At 38.8% G+C, this 19,510-nt stretch overlaps 3 protein-coding genes across 3 annotated transcripts; 2 read left to right on the top strand and 1 right to left on the bottom strand.

Moving 5' to 3' along the window:
• Positions 1-614: 614 nt before the first annotated feature.
• On the bottom strand, positions 615-1,616 carry LOC131018916 (uncharacterized). The gene is made up of 2 exons (XM_057947605.1): positions 1,538-1,616; positions 615-1,432 (listed from the first exon to the last, which is right to left on the bottom strand). Exons 1-2 carry the CDS (start codon positions 1,614-1,616, stop codon positions 615-617), a joined length of 897 nt encoding a protein of 298 aa, XP_057803588.1.
• A 7,079-nt stretch (positions 1,617-8,695) lies between these two features.
• Positions 8,696-9,465, top strand: LOC131018915 (uncharacterized). The gene is made up of 2 exons (XM_057947604.1): positions 8,696-9,240; positions 9,330-9,465. Exons 1-2 carry the CDS (start codon positions 8,696-8,698, stop codon positions 9,463-9,465), a joined length of 681 nt encoding a protein of 226 aa, XP_057803587.1.
• An 8,751-nt stretch (positions 9,466-18,216) lies between these two features.
• LOC131016227 (protein FANTASTIC FOUR 3-like) lies at positions 18,217-19,172 on the top strand. The gene has a single exon (XM_057944868.1). It carries the CDS (start codon positions 18,429-18,431, stop codon positions 18,993-18,995), a length of 567 nt encoding a protein of 188 aa, XP_057800851.1. The 5' UTR covers positions 18,217-18,428; the 3' UTR covers positions 18,996-19,172.
• The last annotated feature ends 338 nt before the right edge of the window (positions 19,173-19,510 follow it).

The raw sequence follows: 19,510 nt of genomic DNA, 5'->3' as shown, positions 1-19,510 counted from the left end.
CTATCTTTTTCCTTTTAGCCTCTTCCACAATCTCGTTCAGGATAACCACACCATCAAGAATGTATCTTCCCTCAATAAAAGCACTCTGACTTTCTGAAATAATGAAGTTCATCACTTTTTTCATTCTAGCTGCGAGAGTTTTTGCAATTACCTTGTAAAGACAATTGATTAAAGAAATAGGCCTGAAGTCCTTCAGTTCTGAAGCGGCGTCTTTCTTTGGAATAAGAACAATAAACGACGGGTTGCAACCTCTAGCTATCTTTCCATTTGAATGAAACTCTTTGAAAACGTTAATCAGATCCTCTTTGATAATCTCCCAACACCTCTTCATGAAATGGAAGTTAAAGCCATCCGGACCCGGGCTCTTCCCACTATCACAATTCCAAACTGCTTCTTTGATTTCTTCTTTAGTGAACGGTGCTTCAAGTAAGTCTCTGTTTTCATCTGAAATCCTCTTCTGACCGAACACCTCTGGTACAGTTGGTCTCAGCCTGCTCCTGTTACTAAACTGCAGTTTGAAATGTTCTCTCACCATTCTTTTCACTTCCGTTGGGTCCTCGATCCAAACACCTTCGAGAAGCAGCCCCAACATCTCGTTCTTGAGTTTTCGCCCCCTAATTGCCTTGTGAAAAAACACTGCTGTTGACGTCCTCTTCCTTGATCCATCTAACCCTTGATTTTTGAGCGAGTAGGCTGTCACGATTATTTAGCTGGATAATGAGATCAGCCTCGGCTTCGTTCCTTTTGATGGCCTCTTCCTCATCCAGTCCCAAAGCGTCATCAATAGCATCCCATTTCATAATCTGATCTTTCAGTTGAATAACGTTCTCCTCGACATGCCCGAATGTTGATTTATTCCATTTCCTAAGATCCTCCTTAAGCCTCTTCATCTTTTCTTTAAAAACATAACAACTCCATCCGGTGATGCCACTTTTTTGCCACGACTCTCTGACCACCTGCTCAAAACTTTGGTGATTAGTCCAAGCGTTCAAGAATCGGAAAGGCTTGGGCCCCCAAAACACAGCCTTAGTCTCCAGAAGAATAGGAACATGATCTGAGACCGACCTTTGAAGACCTCTCACCTTAGAATGAGACCAATAATCCAACCATTTATCATTCACCAAAAATCTGTCAAGCTTTGTCTTGCACTGCCCCTGTGGTTGGTACCACGTAAATTTCCTGTCTTGTAACGGTAGTTCAACCAAATTGTTGTTCCTAATGAAAGAATCGAACGACTGCACATCTGTAAATTGGAACTGAGACCCTCTACCAACCCTTTCAGATCCGTTTCTGATAGAGTTGAAATCACCCACGACACAGACACACAAATCTTTATTCTGTTCCACCACCAAACTGATCTGATCCCATAACACGACTCCATCGGAAAAACTTTGGGGAGCGTAAATATTAACCAAACAACAATCAACATTACCTGAGAGCCAGCGACCGTTAACTATTGATGCTCCCGGCAAATCCCACTAGCTCGAGCAATGAAAATGAACGTTATTCCACACTGTAAGGATACCCCCTGATCTACCGTCAGCTTGTCTCTCTGCCACTCCCACATTATCTGAACCCCAAATTAGCTTGAGGTCCGTATCGTTGATCTTCCCCATTTTTGTCTCTTGGATGAAGCAAAAATCGAGGTCGTGATGCTGAACGAGCTCTCTAATTTCTCTCTTTTTCATCTTACTCCCCAGCCCTCTGATGTTGAATGAGAGCATCTTCATTTATCACTTGATACGGTTTTCTCCCTGACCCCTTCAATCTCTCTACCTTCCGCCAGCTCCTTTGCAATTTCCATGTCCGCGTGAGAGCTAAACAACCCTAAATTCTTCCCAAATTCCCAAATTTTCTTCCCTTCTGCCAAGGAACTCGAAACAATTTCGATTGAAGCTTCCTCATCTGCTGGTTCCTTTGGAAACGTTGCAGTTGATCTCTCGCTGAAAATCTCACCTTCCATCGCACTGCCCTCGAGCCCCCTTCCTTTCTCTTTCCTTCGATCTTGTGATTTATGTGGATTCTTCTTGAGTTTGAATTGAAGAAACCGATTGGCCCCCATTTTTAAGGAGAAATCACCCCCAACTCTTCTTTTTTGATGATTTCGATTTCCACTACAAAGCTTAAGGGAGTCTGCTCTTTGCTTTTCCTCAATCAGGTGAGGTTCCTTTCCAGCATCCTTGTCCTTACTAGTCGGGGAAATAGGCCCCAAGTCTTCACAGGCTTGAGGTCCGCCTCCTTCTACAGCTTGAGGCAAAAAGGGTTCGTAATTAATTGGGCTCCTCTCTCTTGCTCCATGGGCTTTGGGCTCCAATTCTTTTAATGGGCTTGTATCACCTGTTGCTTTTAAAGAGTCAGCTTGAGAGATGCTTGGGCCGAGAACACAAGGTGAGAATTGGTCCCCATAAAACTCCCCGCATCTTTTCGAAATCTCCACTTCAGGGTTGCCAGATGTCATTTTTTTATTCAACGCATCCTCTTGAAACCTGCTGCCTAAAGATTGTGCCGTATCAGAAACATAACTAATCTTTTCGGGGTTCGGGAAGGCAGCTGCATGTTTGTTGGGAACTGAAAGGTCGGCCATATGGATCGTCTTCCGGCCTGAAGTTACACCGTCTCCATCGGGTGCCGAAATCTCTCCGATCTGAGCTTTTGCCGGTGACGTCGAAACCTGCTCCACCTCCTCCTCCTCATCCGTTTCCTCCTCAAACTCCGAATTTGACTGTCCATCCTGTTCCATCGGTTGAACCTCTAATGACTGGTCTTCAACTTCAACAACGTTGATCTTAAAATGAGCACCATCGATGATGCATTCAAAACACCTATTAATGGTAACAAGCCCCGTTGAAAGTTGGATAAACGCAAAATCCAACCTTTTCTTTGATTTTCTATTCTCATGAATCTTGAGAAGCCTCCCCAATCGAGAGCTTGTGATCTCGAAGAACCTAGTACTCCACGCCTGCAAAGGCACCCCATGCCATCTAGTCCAAACTGTTCGTTGAGTGTTGACATCAACGTATGACCATGGCCGGACCCATTCGAACCAAAAATTCGCCCATTCGTCGAGTTCCTTCAACAGCTCCTCCACCGGTGACTTGTTCAAGCTTTGAATCAACACGAGATTGCCTCCCAAAGAAGAGATCTTTAAGTTGTTTGCACATTCACTACTTATTTCCTCCTCAAAGTCTTCCCAAATAAACTCCGATTTCATGAAACCTGTGAAAGAGTTTCGGAGCCATTCCGTCTCAACCTCCGTTGTTTGGAACCCGATGATTTCATCTGCCGGAAAGGTCGAGGGCTTTTTTGCGCCTCCAAGAGCCTCGACAAAAGTTTTCCCTGCTTCCCTTCTGCTGTTCACCGTAAAGATTCTTCCGGAATTCGCCTTTGGGTATTTTTCCTTTACCAGAATTTCATTTTTCTCCGAAGTCTCCTTGTAACCGGAGCAATCTGCTATGTCTGGTCTTTCAAACCTTGGAGTGTATGCCCTCAACTTGTAGCTACCGAACCAAATGTTGTTCAAGATCTCCAAAATCTTCTCCGCATCTAATCCCTTCTCGAAATGCACGAAACCAAAAGATTTTCCTCGAACGTCTTTTTTCCTGGGTCAAAAAATATCAATGACCTTACCAATCTTATTGAAGCTCTTCTCCAGTGATTCAATCCAGGTTCCTTCTGGAAAATTATTAAAGAAGAAAGTCACTCCTTGATCGGACTTCCAGTTCTCCTGCCGATCAACCGCTGACTTGGGTTTAGGGTTAGCCCTAGGGTTGGGATAGTTTTGATGCCTCACCGGAGTTCTCTCGGGACATGGACGACCTACCCTTCTCCTCCTCACCACACTCCACTCTCTCTCGTTCATGGTCTCGTTCATAGTTTATCTATTTAATTAATTGTCGATTGTATATAATAGATGGAGTGGAGAGTACAAATATATGTTTGAGGCCAAAATCATTCAAACTATAGATTTTTATATTCTTCTCACATTAAAATAGAGGTTTAATCGAGTCTCTCCCTTTTCAACTCACCAAACAAACAAAAACAAACTAACAAACAAACATTAAAAAACCCCCAACAACTCCTTAAATCCTTAATCTTGATTGATCACATTGTAAAATAAAAAATAAGGATTTTCTCACAAGCAGCGAATTATTATTAAACCTGGTCAATTGTCATTAAATGGTTCCTACAATCCTATCTTCATGTGAGCATTTTATGTACTGGTTTTTTGCATGTGCAAAAAACTCAAGTAGTCCATATCCATCTTGGATTGCAGTCTACTAATTAAAATTAGGTTTAATAATATTTGATGTCTCAATTTTTCGTATTTTTTAAATATCTCAAATTTTTATTTTCTATTTAAAAATTCCAACTTCAACGTTTTTTTAAAAATATCCCGATATATAAAATTCAGCAACATAATGATGTGTCGCCTCCAAAATTTTAGGTGGATTTTTTTTAACCTCATCCAACAAAACAACATCATTCGACTTGATCCGGAAAATTAACTCATCATTCAGTCTCCGAATTTTGTATAGTGGGATAATTTTTTGATTAAAATACGATTTTATTGAAAAAAGAAAAAAGAAACCTAAGAACTCTTGAAAGCACAAGAAAGCAGACTAAGGGCCGAGCCTTGTTAAAACATCTTTAGGAAAAATCTGAGGGGCAAAATCCTAAAGAGGAAAAAGAGTACTCGTCTAATCTAGACAAAAAACTCAAAAGTGAGAAAGAGCGGACTCCGGCCTAACCATCGCGCCCTGAAGTATGATAATTTTTTGAAAAATACTACAAGTTGAATATTTTTTAATATTAAAATAAAAATTTGAGATATTTTTCTATTTAATAAAGGCTAAAATTTAGAGACATTAAACATGATTAACCCTTAAAATTATTTGAAAGTTATTCAAATGTACAAAACATTAAGAGATATACCCAAGTAAATAAAGAGAATCATTTAAGCAGTCTGTGTCATTTTCTATTGAAGCCAGTAAAATTTTAGTTAATATTTTTTCGATTGTTTATAACTAAAGTTTCCATGCTTCAGCATATATATAATTAGTTTTTAGCGGAATTGCTATTTTTCGTGAAATATGAGAATAATAATAAGTCAATATATAGTATTGAATATCAAACCTCTTTCCTTAAGTAGGTATATAATTCCAAATCTGAAGCACACAATGCATGTATGTGGCGTGCAAGGAGCGTGACACGTGGAAAATTCCTATCAAGAGCTTCTAAGGCAAAATAAACACAGGGGTAAAATAGGAATAATATTTTCAAAAATTAAAAAAAATAATAATAATATTTTTTTTCTCGAAAATTCATTTTTTTGGCACGGCCGCGTCAAAATTATGCATATAATTGAACACAAATATGAATAAAAATACACAAAAATATGCATAATGTTGGATAGAAATATGTATGGAAATTATCACTATGCGACCCCTCTAATGCCTCTCGCTGTTGCTCGTTGGCGCGATAGTTATGCATATAGTTCAACACAAATATGCATAACGTTGGATAGAAATATTGCACAACGGAACAAAATTGAACCATGCATATTTTGTCATGAACCCTTCATATTGTGTTAATGAACCATGCATGTTGTAGGATCCATTAACACGAGATGAATCATTCACTAACACAATATGCAGGGTTCATTCATCATTGACACAATATGCATGGTTCGGGGTACATGAATGCATGGTTCAATTTAGATATTTTCTTGTAATTAGTCGTGCATGGTTTTGTTTTATAATATGCATTGTCTTGTTGTGCAATGTGTAGTGCTCTGTTGTGCAATATGCAGTGTTTTGTTTGGTCATATGCATGTTTTTGCAAGAAATGAAAAATAATTATTTTGCCCCTTCGTGTTTTTTTAATAATGTAATCTTTTAGTGTCAGCTTCATGTGTCATTCATCTGCGCAGTCCGCTTTTCTTAATTAATGATCGAGATTTAAATTTATATACTACCTAAGAAAAGGATTTTATGAATATTTTCCTTATATATATTAAATTATTTAAATTACTAACACACTATGCTTTGAATTTAAAATAACTAAAGATTTTAGGTAATCAAAAGTGTAATACATACTTTTGTAACAGTGTAATTAGTTAGGAAGTGTAGAGTTATCTTATACCCTCTAGCTAGCTAGTGTCAAATTTTTACAAGGTTTGGTTGGTTCATCTACTGAAAATTCTAATGGCTCTTAAAATAATTTACAGACACTTCGTAAAGTTGTGAAACCCCACAAATTGGGGGAAAAAAAACAGTTATTACAATAGTCATGGCTAATCTGACAACTATTAATTAAATAATTGACTAAAATAGGATACTCGAACAAATAAATTCAATTTTCTTACTATCCGAGTCAAACCTTAATAATATTTTCGGGGTATATCTTATTGTGACAATACCTACAAAGAGCCATTTTAATAACTTAAATAAGTTTAAAATCCACCTTCATAAAACTATGAGTTTCATAGCCATTTTCTAATGAAAAGACAAAGATGACCTTAGTGGGTCCCATCTTTGACTTATCTTTTCTTGTTTCTTTCTATGCAAGATTTGTTGACTTGCTGAAAATAAAAATAAATGATAAAATCATATAAACACAAACCACCTACCTGCTGAAGGAAATCGATGAGAACCTCAATAAAAAAAATCAAAAAAATCAGATGCATTTATGAATGAAATCAAATCTCACCAACAAACATTTGCTTCCTTTACTGGGAGTACATTTCGCATTAAATAACTTAAAGTTTTGAACTTCATTTCACTTTAAGGTTGTTGAAACATAAATCTTTCAAAAACCTTAAAGTGAGAAACTCATGTGTGCATCAGAAATATTCCCTGCATTTAGATTATTGATTCATCCACGGTTTGTAAAATCAAGATAAAACTTGAATCTGAAGTTAAGGATTGAAGAACAGTACATAAGGTATGAAAATTATTAAATTTTATGCGTGTTCTTAACTACACAGTTTATCGGTCACGGTGTACACGATTTGTTTTTTCTTTTTTAAGATTAGAGATGTTATAATTATAATTTTATGCATAAGGAATATTAATTTCATGATTGGGATCATTTTTTAGGCGAATAACAGTACCTAAGGTATGAAAATAGTTAAATTCATACGTGTGTTCTTGGTTACACGAATTCTGTACACGGTTATCTTCATAAGCACACGATGGACACGGTTGTATCTTCTAAATTCTACTTTATTTCAGATGAGTTATTAGTTTTTTTTTACTTATTTATAGTATTAGAGTAAAATTTATAAAGCAAAATTATAGAAAGCAATGTGACACGTTTTAGGGTTCTTGATTACACATCTAACGTCCACGGTTATATTCATAAGTACACGATGGACATGGTAGTATCTTTTAAATTCTAGGTTATTCCATTTGTTACATAAAAATTATTGGTTTTTTTCGAACTTATTTATAGTATTAGAGTGAAATTTTATAAAGCAAAATTATAGAAAGCAACGTGACACACGTTTTAGGGTTCTTGATTACACGGCTAACATCCACGGTTACATTCATAAGTACACGATGGACACGGTAGTGTGTTCTTGTTTAAAGAGGAGAAACGATGTAGAGAAATATTAGAATCGGTGATAACTAAAGTTACTGCTTGGATTTGGCAACCAGGGCAATTTGACAGTATCATCGAGAGGTGTAATTTCTCATCGAAGCATTAGTCAGGTGGTGAAGCTCATGATGAAGTTGATGAATCAACTCGTGCACTGCGCAATTGGGAGATTCCAGTCCTTGATGGAGATAGGGCGTTGCCATTAGGGTGGGTAGAACCTTTAGCTACAGAAATCGGGGAACTTTCGATGGGTTCTACATTCCGGTTGAAAGATGACCTATCGATTGTTGTTGGATTATACCATATGGAGAATCACTTAGAATACGAAGTGGATCGGTCCAGCAAGACTCGACTGCGGTTTGTTTGCAAGCATGATAATGGTTGTCCGTTTAAGTTAGGCGCCGTGCAAAAAGGAGGTATTTGGAGAGTGATTAAGTTTATTGAGAGTCATACTTGCCAAACAGATCTTAATCGTATTGCTCCAAGACATGTTCCTGCTAAGGTTGTTGCCAAGTATTTTGCCCGAAAATTAGTGGGTGAAGGGGTGGTGTTGAAGCCGAAAGAGATGATTACAGAGATGCAAAGATTATATGGTATTGTGATGGATTACAGCCTCGCATTACGATCCCGAAATCGTGCTATAGAGATGACATACGGCGCTTCTGAGGAGTCCTATCAAATGCTCCCGTCATATTTGCATTTACTGAGAATGTCTAATCCCGAGACATTATACTATATATAGACCGGTCATGATGGGGAGTTTTGACATATGTTCCTTGCTCTAGGGCAGAGTGTGCATGCCTTCGAGAGGCATTTGCGACCGGTTGTAGTGGTAGATGGCACCCATCTGAAGGGTATGAATAAAGGTATTTTATTTGTCGCTGTTACAAAAGATGGAAATGAAGGAATTTTTTCTCTTGCAACTGGGATTGGCCCAATTGAGAATGATGAGTCGTGGACTTACTTTTTCTCTCGCTTGCGCCAGTGCTTAGGTTAGCCCGATGATATGTTGATAGTGTTTGATCATCATAAGAGCATCAAGAATGCGGTGAAGAATGTATACCCAAATGTCCCGCATGTCTTATGTTTTTATCACATGCAGAAGAATCTTGTGCATTATGGGAAACATCTTGTGGCAATATTTAAATCAGTAGCATATGCGTATAGATCTGAGGAGTTCCATAGGAATTTTACTGCGCTCCAAGTACTTAAGCCTACAGCACATAGACATTTATTCGATGTTGGGGAGCATAGGTGGGCTAGGTCGAAGTGCCTCGTACGACCTAGCAGTTTCATGACCTCGAATGCAGCGGAGTCTTTGAATAGTCATTTGTTGTGGGCTCGTTGTCTACCGATATGCTCGTTGCTTGAGTGTTATCGAAGTATTGTGGAGAAATGGTTTGATGAACGACATGTAAGTGTTATTGGAATATCACATCAATTGACTGAAAAAACCGCGTTGAAGTTGCAAGTGGCTGTGGAAACCGGGTGCCACTTGATTGTTTGTGGGACGACCACCCATATGTTTACAGTCGAGCAAGAAAATAAATCGTATGTGGTCGATCTTCAGAACTTGACTTGTGAATGTAAGGAGTTTGAATTGGATGGTATCCCTTGTCGTCATGTTTGTGCTGCTATTAGGTATGTTCTATGAGTTATTTAATTTGAAGTACGTTTTTCTATTTGTTGCAAAGTATGTTTTTCTATCCGTTGACTATTTTCTCATTTAGGCGTGTTGGTTTACAAGTGACTGACTTTGTTGCCAAATATTTCCATCAATCTTCATTGATGGGGACTTACTTGCCTCACATCAGGATTGTTCCACATACATTGTTCGACCGCCCAATTTCGTGGGACGGCAAGTAGGTCGTCCTAAGATGAGCAGGACACGATCAGTCGTTGAGACTTCTTCTAGCACACGCCGTCAAGTATGCTCACGCTGCAAAGTTTGAGGCCACAACAAACGCGCATGCAAAGCACTGCTTGCATTAGAAGGGGTGGATTTGAATGTGCCACCGAATGAGCAAGAAGATAATAAACCATCCGTGCGAAGACAGCGTCAGAAGAAAAAGTGTAGTATTTGTCGGAGTCAAGATCACACAAAAAATACATGTCCAATGCGAGAAGTTTAAATGTTATTTTTTAGGGTTTGTATTGTTATCTGATGGTCATTGATAGGAGTAAATTTGGAATGATTTTGTGGATTTGTTTAGGTTTATGTTGTTATCTGATGGTCATTTACTTTAAAAAACATTTGGAATGATTTTGCTTTTTTTGGCAGACGGTTATTAACATAATCAGGGAAATCGTGTACTCGACATACCGTAACAACCGATCAACCGTGCTACCATGGTCCTAACCGTGTAACAGTGTGCCTTAAATCGTGGACTGTAAGGGAATAATAGAAAAACGATCATTTTTAACCGATTATCAATTATTAGTGAATGTTATCACCATATATATAATTCTAATACGTTTAAAATAAGATACAATTGATTCAACATGTTCATTTATATCAAAGACATTGAGATCTCAATGTCTTTATTAGTAAGTTACTAAACATGTTTCATATATGTACTGTTGGGAACCTTGTGGAATATCCTAATCCTTGTTTTGATGATACCAAAATTCATAGGACTTAATCGTAATAGACTAGAATTGTTTTGAACTCAAGTGTTAGAGTTCGTTTCTAGTTTAGCTTGCGGTGTCGAAGACTGAAGACTGAAGACTGAAGAACGAAGGACTGAAGACTGAAGACTGCAGATACCAACTGAAGTATCAGTTGAAGAATCAGTTGAAGACTGATTACTTAATGCGCGCAATGGACTGATACTAAAGTCAAGTATCAGTTGAATATTCCTCCTCAGACTGATCTTCCAACGTTCAGAGGAAGCCACGTACTCACAAAGTACAGCCGCATTAAATACAGAGATCTCAGGATCTTATCTCTGCAGAGGTCATTCCTATCTGGTGGTTACTTTTCAGAGACGTCACATCTCCTGTCCATCAAAGAGAGTCGTTTCCACCCAGACAAGGAACCTCGAAGATTGAAGCCTCAGCCCAAATTCGAATTGCTCTCCAACGGAAGAAATCTTGAGGACGATCTACGCCAACGAATCTATTCAAGAGTTCTCCTACAAATAGCGCTCGAGGATCACTTCAACCTTCGCCGATTCAACGACATAAGCTGAAGCTCTGCCGAAATTGCTACTCAGCCTAAAGCTTAATCTCCCCAAAGCTTGAATCGAAGAAGAGAATTCCAAAGCCAAAATCAGTCACTGCTGATTACACACATTCTCTTAGACCTTAGGCAAAACTCTGTTTACCCAGAAGCCAAAGGTCAAACTTGCTTCAAAGAACTTGTTCTTTGTAAGTATAGTTGGCACTCGTTCAAACCTCCTCCCCAAAAGAGTGTTTGAGTAATTCGGAGTTCAGGAAGGTACTCTGACTCTGAGTGAGAAGTCTTAGCACGGGTTGTGTTGAGCAGAGAAATCCGATGCGAGTGAAGCGTGGGTCCTGAAGAAGGGTTTTCTTCAGTGGTACGGTTGTGTGCACCCGGCAAGCACACGGTTTGGTTTGCAGTGCACCTGTTAAGCACTTGCGGAGTGGATTGTTGGTCTGATCAACCAACCGTGGATGTAGGAAAGGGTTTTTCTGAACCACGTAAAAGTCTCTGTGTTGTTTACAGTTTTCAGCTTTACGTTCTTACTTGTGTTATTTCAATTGATAAACTGAATACTGATTAACTGCAAAGAGAAACCGAATAACCAACAACGTGCTCCACCGAGGCTATTGCGAAACTAAGTTTAATTTCCGCTGCGTATGATATCAGTCTGACTGATCTATCTTATGATAGTCAGGAAGAGTGTTATCATCTCTGTTTTAGCAAACTCGACTGAAGCCCTTACTTGCATCAGTTAAGTTCGAGCAACTTAACTAATAACTCTTTACTGAAGAGCTTTCAATATCAGTCGTCAACCCTGTTTGGTCAAAACTGATTTTAGTAAAACATGCGTCTTTGTTTGCATGTAAAGTTTCGTTTTGATCTCTGACTAAGATCCCTCTGATTGAGGATTTGTTAAAAATAGCCCATAGGTGTATTCCCCCCCCCCCATACACCTATTCGAGACCCTCAGGACCTAACATATACTAAGATAGTTTTATGTAACTTAATCATGTGTGAATCCATTCGTAGGCTTAAATGTTGTGGAGACAGATTTTCATTATATTAATAATAATGGACCGAAAATGATATTTTATATATATATATATATATATATATATATATATCAGCAAATGATTGGATTAAGCAAAATTATGGATTTGTTCTATTTTACACGGTTCCGTGTTGTAAGTGTGCCCTAAGCGTGCAACCGGGGACCCTAACCGTGTAACAGTGTGCCCTAAACTGTGGATTGTAAGGGAATAATAGAAAAATTATCATTTTTATCTGATTATTTATTATTAGTGAATGTTATCACCATATATATGATTTTAATACGTTTAAATTAAGATACAATTGATTCAACATATTCATTTACATCAAAGATATTGAGATCTCTCAATGTCATATTAGTATGTATGTTCATTACTTACTAAGCTTGTTTCACATATATACTAACAGAGTTTTATAAGTTTATCATATATGAATCAATTTGTTAAGACTTAATTATTGTGGAGACAGATTATCATTATATTAATAATAGCTGGGTCGAAAATGATATTATATGTATCAACAAATGATTAGATTAAGCATATTTATGGATTTGTTCTTCATTACACGGTATGCACGGAATCAGCTTACACGAATAAAGTGTAAACACTTTATAAGGTTACACGAAAAGAACAGATTCACACTTTATTGTGAAATAGTACAAACCCTAATTCATCAACAAATACTACTATTAAAAAGAACAAATACATGATTCATCAACAAATACCATTAACATAAACAAACACCATTACAAGTCTGAAAATGTTATCCCATACACGATACAAACACAAAAGTCTAAATTGTCTTCACCAAACACGATACAAAAACAAAAGTTTGAAAAACCCTAATTCAACAAACCCTGATTCTAACAGGAAATACCATCTACCAAAGTTCAGTCAACGAAAAAAGTCTCGGGCCAAGGTTATGACGATAGATCATAAAACCCTTCTTCTTTTCCAAGTCCACAATTCGGGGTTTACCTTCAAGTAATCGATCAAGACTAGCGCAAGCATAAACGCCACAGCTATGTGAATCCTTCTGGGTGAACTGAACTGGCATTATGAAAATAGGCAAGTAATCGTCAGCTGTGCGGGATATCTTGTGCAGATTATTATTCCAATATCCAGATTTGATCAGCAACCTCGGGAATAACCGTGCAATAGGCTTCAACTCACGGTGCGTGTTCTCGACTGCCTCTTCCACATGCTCCAGAGATTGTCAATGAGAGCCACGGGGTTCTTCAAAACATGTGGGAGTGCGATCCTTCTTCGACTCCCTGTGAGAGCCACAAGTCTTTTCAGTGCGTGTGGCACTCCGATCCGACAAAGATGGCCTAGTGTAGTAGGGCTTATCAACCTCTTCATTGCCTCGAGGGTAGCTCCCAATGTCCAACCGACGACTAAAGAATTGTTGCATCTCCCGGACAACGCGTTTAGTCACTCGAGCGACTAAACCATCGTCTGTATCATTTTCCACTATAACACGGCGAATACGAGCAATCGACTCATCATCAAGTCGAGTTATCTGAATTTGTTGACAAGATATATTATCTCCATGCACATCATCATCAATGTCTCGCTTTGCACGCTTAGATGTAGATGGTTTATGAACTTCGGCAGCCGCCTTCTCCGGTGCCTCTTGTACAGTAGTGTTCTTCTTAGCTGCCTTCGCAGGATTCTTCGGGGTAGGAACTCGTGATGGAACTTCCATTTGCAGACCACCCAACCTTCCACCGTGCCTTCCCCCGGGCAAAAATCTAGTAGCTAAAGGGTTTTCATAGTCTATGGTCATAATACGTAACTCATCTTTCTCCTCTTCATATGGAGTCAATGAAGGATGACATTCATGCTACAAAAAAAAAGTAAACACAAATATTAATAAGTATTCATGCTTCACATATAATACTACGAATATTAGTGCAATTGAATCTAAAATTACCTCGCCGTTAAAGAAATCAGAATAATCAATGGGAGACTTCCACGTCTTCCACATCAAGCATCGAGGAAACTTCAAAGTCGTGTCACGGCTCCCGCACTGGGCACCCAAATCAGGAACGGCCTCGTAGGACCAAATTTGTAAGGCCCACACAGGACCATAAAAATGGTAGGTCACACTAGAGCCGCCAATCTCGCGCGGGTGCTGCTTCAAAATGCTAATCCCGTGACACAAGATTTGAAACGAATAAGAACCCCAAGGAAAGTTATTCCACAACTCCAAATTCTCAACCAAAGCCCAGACCCACTCCTCCACATATGGCTTATCTCGGCATATGATAATCCTATAAGCCACTAATATGTTCGCTGCCCTCAAATAATCTACAAGATTATCACCTAATTGTCGTTTTATCAATCGATCACGCAAATCTAAGACACGAGTTTTTTTACCCTTAAATAATCTATGATAAAAACTGGAGCAAGGAATTATATGCGTCTTATTTGGATCAAAGTCCCTGGGGCTGAAGTATAAACCCGTGATGATGCAGAATTCTCGAATACCAAACTGTTTCTCCGTCCCGCCAATGTCGAAATGCTTCTCCCACACCGAAAAACTTTCATCTTGTAACTCTCACGACATGAGATAGTGTAACGCTGAATTCGCGCTATCACCTCTCCTAAGACCAAGTAGATGACCAACGCATCCGACTTTAAATGCGTCCAGACAACGAACTTGTGTCAAGCATGTGTAGATCTCCATCAATACGTTCATACAGACGTAGTGGTTAATGCGTCCAAGAAACTGTTGCATAAATGGGCGAACCCATGTGTAACGAGTCTGCCATAAAAGAAATTGACATAGAATCTTAGTTAGGGTTTGCAAAATATAAACCTAATTCAGATTTTAATCATTCTACAACAAAAGTATGATACTTTTAGCAAAAAAGAGTTAATTAATTAAGGTATATAAATTAACCAACTACATTAAGTAACAAACACATAACAGTGTATCTTGTGTACAAATAATAGTGTATACATCTACCATGTACAAATTCTACCATGTACAAATCTACAGTGTACAAATCTACCGTGTAAAAATCTATCGTCTAACTGTGCAATGGTGCTTACAGAGAAAAAACCCAAAAAATTCATAGGAACGAATTCACAGTACACATGGAACTCACAATATTTTAAAATTTTAAAAGGGTACTAACCGGAGGGGGTGGCAGTTCTAAATATTGGTCAGTGGACGGCGGTTCGCGTCGGTGTTTATGACGACCTTGCGCCGGCGGAGAATCTTCTGTAACCTCGTCATCGGTGGCTTGCACCTCCTCATCTTCTTCTTCGAGCTCTTCATCCTCATTTGCCTCGTAGTCACGGTCGGATTTTGCCTTAGTTACGGTGGCACAAGTTTGGGGTTTGACGGGAAACAACAGTAAAAATTCAAAATTTGAAGGTGAAGAAATGGGGGTGAATTATGTGAAAACGATGGGGAGGGAAAAGGATTAGGTGAATTTGTGGGACCAAGGTTTTAAATTAAAGAAGGAAGACTTGTCAGTTTTTAAATTCTCCCAACCGCCTCCTTCCTTTAAAGATAGGACCCACTAAGATCATCTTTGTCTTTTCATTAGAAAATGGCTATGAAACTCATAGTTTTATGGATGTGGATTTTAAACTTATTTAAGTTATGAAATAGGCTACATTAAAAACTCACCCTATCTTATTTCTCTCAATAACTCAAGTTTCCAACCTCCCTCCAGCCTGAGATGAAAGGGGGTGAGCTTCCATCCATTACACATATATTTCTCACATTTGAAGTCGCTTACAATTTTTTTATTTAAATTATACAATGCGTTGGAAAACCGGAAATCAACTTAATAAAAATAGAAGTTGCCATAATTTTATTTTCTGCTTATTCACAAAAAAATTGACATTTTCATTTATAGTAGTAGGAACCACATAATTTCACTCACATTTAAAGTGGGACTCTCACTCCACTCACATTTTATTAAAACCGGTATTGTTCATAATGTGGTAAATTATTTATGGATGGAGGGAGTAAATCTAATCTACTATAATTGAGTACTCATCTGAATAAATACCCATTTTTATATTTATTTAGATAATTAAACAGTTTTGTTCTAATCAAAATTCAAACACTAGAAATAATGAAAGCTTAAAAATTAAATTCCAATTATAAAATTGCAATTATAGAGACACGCTTGGATAAGGGGCACTCCTACATAATTATCCATACCCTAAGCCAAACTCATCATGGGAGCTAATATAATCCTATTATTCAAACCCGTCTGAAATCTACTTATGGTGCATTCTCTTTGATTCTAAATTTATCATAGGAAAATGAGGGATAAACCAAATTTTACCTTTTAAATCCTTCATTTCTTTTCCCTCATTTCCTATAAAATAGAATTTGATCCCTTACACATTCCTCATTTTCACTACAAAGGAGGGATAATATTATCCCTCATTTGTAGTGAAAATGAGGAATGTGTAAGGGTTAAATTCTATTAATTCTATTTTGTAGGAAATGAGGGGAAAAAAGAGAATAATTTAAAGAGTGAAATTTTGGTTATCCTTCATTTTCCCATGATAAATTTACAATAAAAGAGAACGCACCCTTAAAGGCATTCACAGTGGTGAGCCAACTTTGGCTCTTAAATATGGTCCCCCAATTGTGAGTCAACATCCCATATTGGTGAGCTAACTCTTTGGCTCTTAATTTTTTTTAATTTAAATTTAATTTTAATATTTATTTTCAATTAATTTTAAACACTATAATTAAAAACATAAATTTCATTTAAATTAAAAATCAATCCTACATTGATTGAAATTGAAAATTGCATTACAATAAAATAAAATCCTAAATTACTTCAATTTTAAAAAGCATAATGAAAAACTACGTACAATCTATGATAAATTGTTTTATTTCTTTATATCTTCCACCAACTTCAAGTGGTGAGCCAACTCGTCGGTTTTCATACCGGAGGTATCCTTACCCATGATGATGCCGTCGGCGAGGTCGCGTTGGGCTTGGGAGAAGATGCTCATAACCTTGACCGCGTTCTCCATGGTCTCGCATGCTCGAGTTTGCTCGTCGGACGACTCTGGTTTATTCTTGTCGTTGTCTTTCTTCACCGCCTTTTGGCCTTGGGGCCTTGTGGGGATACTTTGCTCGCTAGAGGTGGTCATATGGCGACCATCCGAGCTCTTAGACCATTTGGAGGAGTGGACATCCTCGCCAATCGTCGTAAATTTTTCATATTCGCGAAGCACATGCCACGCATGAGGATACTTGAATACACTCTCGTGCTCGGAATAATACAATTGTGTTGCTTGGTTGGTGATTTGCTCGTCGTTCATGTCGGAGCCCCAATTTTCCCGGCACTTCTCGTAGGCCAATTCCCACTTCTTGATGTCCTTTTGGACGCGTTGAAAGTGGGACTTTATTTGCCTCACGTCGCGTTGGATCTCTCCTTGGGGCCGTTGAGCATTGTATTTTTTGACGATTTCGCCCCTATAACATGCTTCTTTTTGGTCGGCGCCTTTGATAGAGTCGCATGTGGCCTCCGCATACAAACGGCACACGAGTGTCGTCTCCACCGGAGTGTAGCCGCCTCTTTGTTTGGTAGACGACGGCATGGAAGCTATCTCCTCCACCTCGAGGTCGGCCGACGCCGCAAATTGGCCGTTCAAATTGATTACCTCAAGACCTATCGTTTGAAAGGCGTTAGAAGATTGAGAGAATGGCGAGAATGCATTGTCGGGAGAGGAATTTTTGAAGTGATTGCTCCAATATTTAGTCCAACCATCTTTTATGATTTGTGCACAAAAAATATGAAATAAAAAAAAAAGAGGAGGAAGAAGAAGAAGAATGAGAATTGTGTGTGATAGTGAATAGAAAATGGATCAATTTATATATGTAGAATAAGATATGTAGAAGCAAAAAAAAAAAAAAAAACAATTGAAGAGAACCGTTTGAAACAAATCTGCCATTTTAGCGTTGCCTTTTTCCGATTTTTTTTTTTTAAATTGCAAGAAAATATGTGATTGAACCGTGCCATACACGTGCCCAATCAGTTCAGACTCTGCGCCGAGCGCGGAGGAGGGAGTTGGGTGCGACGACGCGGCATTGGGGAGGGGAGCCTGGCCCAGGTCGGCGTCCACACCTCCCACTGTGGGTGCTCTTACACTTGTCCAAATTCATTCATTCTACCAAATTTTAATAAAAATCGACACCCACAAAAATCAGTCATACTCCCTAACTAGTTGAACCTTCAAACTGTGATACTAACCCCTTAAAAAAATTTATGTGGGTGGCATGAAAATGACCCCCCTCATCAACACCTTAAAAAAAATCAAGTGGGTGGCCACCCTCCACCCATGCAAATTGAATATCACTTTTTGCATCTATAAATACACTTCCACCCCTTTCACTTCTTTTACATGCAATTCCCTTCTTTCTTTCCTAAATCCCTTGCTACCACCATACATAATTTCACACCCCCTCTAAAAGCAATATCTTGCATTCAAAATCATAAAGGCTAATCATTCCCTCCCACACACCAAATACATACATATATATATTTCTAAAAGTGTGTCGTCTTCTCCAAGTGTGTGTGTGGAAGCTCGCAGCCTTGTTTGGAATTGAACCACGTGACTTAATGTCATCATCGAAATCGGTGTTTCCATTTCCACGCCCTCAAAATATGCAAGATTCTCTCTTGAAACCTTCACAGAGTAACAAAAATGGCGAGGAGGCCTATGCTAATTACCCCTTTTCCAAATCGTTTCTCAGCTCAAAAAGCTTAGAGATGTGCACCGAGAGCTTAGGCAGCGAGACCGGCAGCGGCATTGATCACTTCACCGTCGACACTTGCAGAGGAATTTCGCAGGCGAGAAAGCAACAGAAACCAATGAAGACGGCGAAGCTGAGGAGCTTTCCGCCGCCGCTGAGCTCCATCAGCGCGCAGGTCCACACCCACCGCGAAGGCGGCCGCCTCGTGATTAAGGCCTTCCCCTTGTCGTCGAGCGGCAGCTCCTTCCAGGCGGAGCGCGGGAACGGGAGGCTGAAGCTGTCCTTGTTGAAACACGACGAGGAAGAAGATGGCCGTTTTCTGGTGAAAGAAGAAGGTGGGAAAGTTTGGTCGAATTCGAGCAGTCGATGCAATGGTGATAGGATCGGCGACATGAATAAGAGATCGCAGCAGTTCTGTGTCGTTGGAGTTTGATTAGAACCGAGTTTCCATTCTATCTGTATTGGTAGTTATTATGGTTAGGAGGAGACATGCGCTTGCTAGCTGGTCGTTATTCTAGTTTTTTAATTACATGTGCTGCTAATTTTAATTAATTAATTAATCTAAATTTGTTTTAATATATGGAGATTGAATTATGATTTTTGAGAGTAATTAACTCTAACTCCAACATGAAGTTGGTAGAATGGGCCACAGTACTAGTGCTTCCATCATCACTAAAATATAATAAGCAAGTAGAGAATTAGTGGTCCATTGAAAGGCAGGCTGTATTGATGGAAAAGCACGACGACTCCATGTGATTTGCTCGCCTCTATTCTAACATGCCTTAATGTGCATAACCCTACGCAAAATTAACCCTGCTTCGTGTGTGTATTGGCCTAACGGTACGAGGTTAATGCTCAAGATCTGAGGTTTTTGGATTTGAGTCCTCCGTCGCGCGGTGTTTAAATTTTTATTTACTTATGTAAAAAAAAGACTTGCTTCGTCTTTTA

This window comes from Salvia miltiorrhiza, chromosome 3 (assembly GCF_028751815.1).
Source record: "Salvia miltiorrhiza cultivar Shanhuang (shh) chromosome 3, IMPLAD_Smil_shh, whole genome shotgun sequence".
Classification (NCBI taxonomy): domain Eukaryota; kingdom Viridiplantae; phylum Streptophyta; class Magnoliopsida; order Lamiales; family Lamiaceae; genus Salvia; species Salvia miltiorrhiza.
The sequence above is the reverse complement of the archived record's forward strand: the minus strand, read 5'-3'. Positions and strand labels throughout refer to the sequence as shown.

Excerpts from the sequence above, each read along its gene's own strand:
- LOC131016227 (XM_057944868.1), top strand. The coding sequence starts at position 18,429 with ATGTCATCATCGAAATCGGTGTTTCCATTTCCACGCCCTCAAAATATG.
- LOC131018916 (XM_057947605.1), bottom strand. The coding sequence starts at position 1,616 with ATGGGGAAGATCAACGATACGGACCTCAAGCTAATTTGGGGTTCAGAT. Across the intron at positions 1,433-1,537 it reads GGCAGAGAGACAAGCTGACG|GTAATGTTGATTGTTGTTTG; the intron begins GTAGATCAGGGG and ends GCTGGCTCTCAG.
- LOC131018915 (XM_057947604.1), top strand. The coding sequence starts at position 8,696 with ATGCAGAAGAATCTTGTGCATTATGGGAAACATCTTGTGGCAATATTT. Across the intron at positions 9,241-9,329 it reads CATGTTTGTGCTGCTATTAG|GCGTGTTGGTTTACAAGTGA; the intron begins GTATGTTCTATG and ends TTTCTCATTTAG.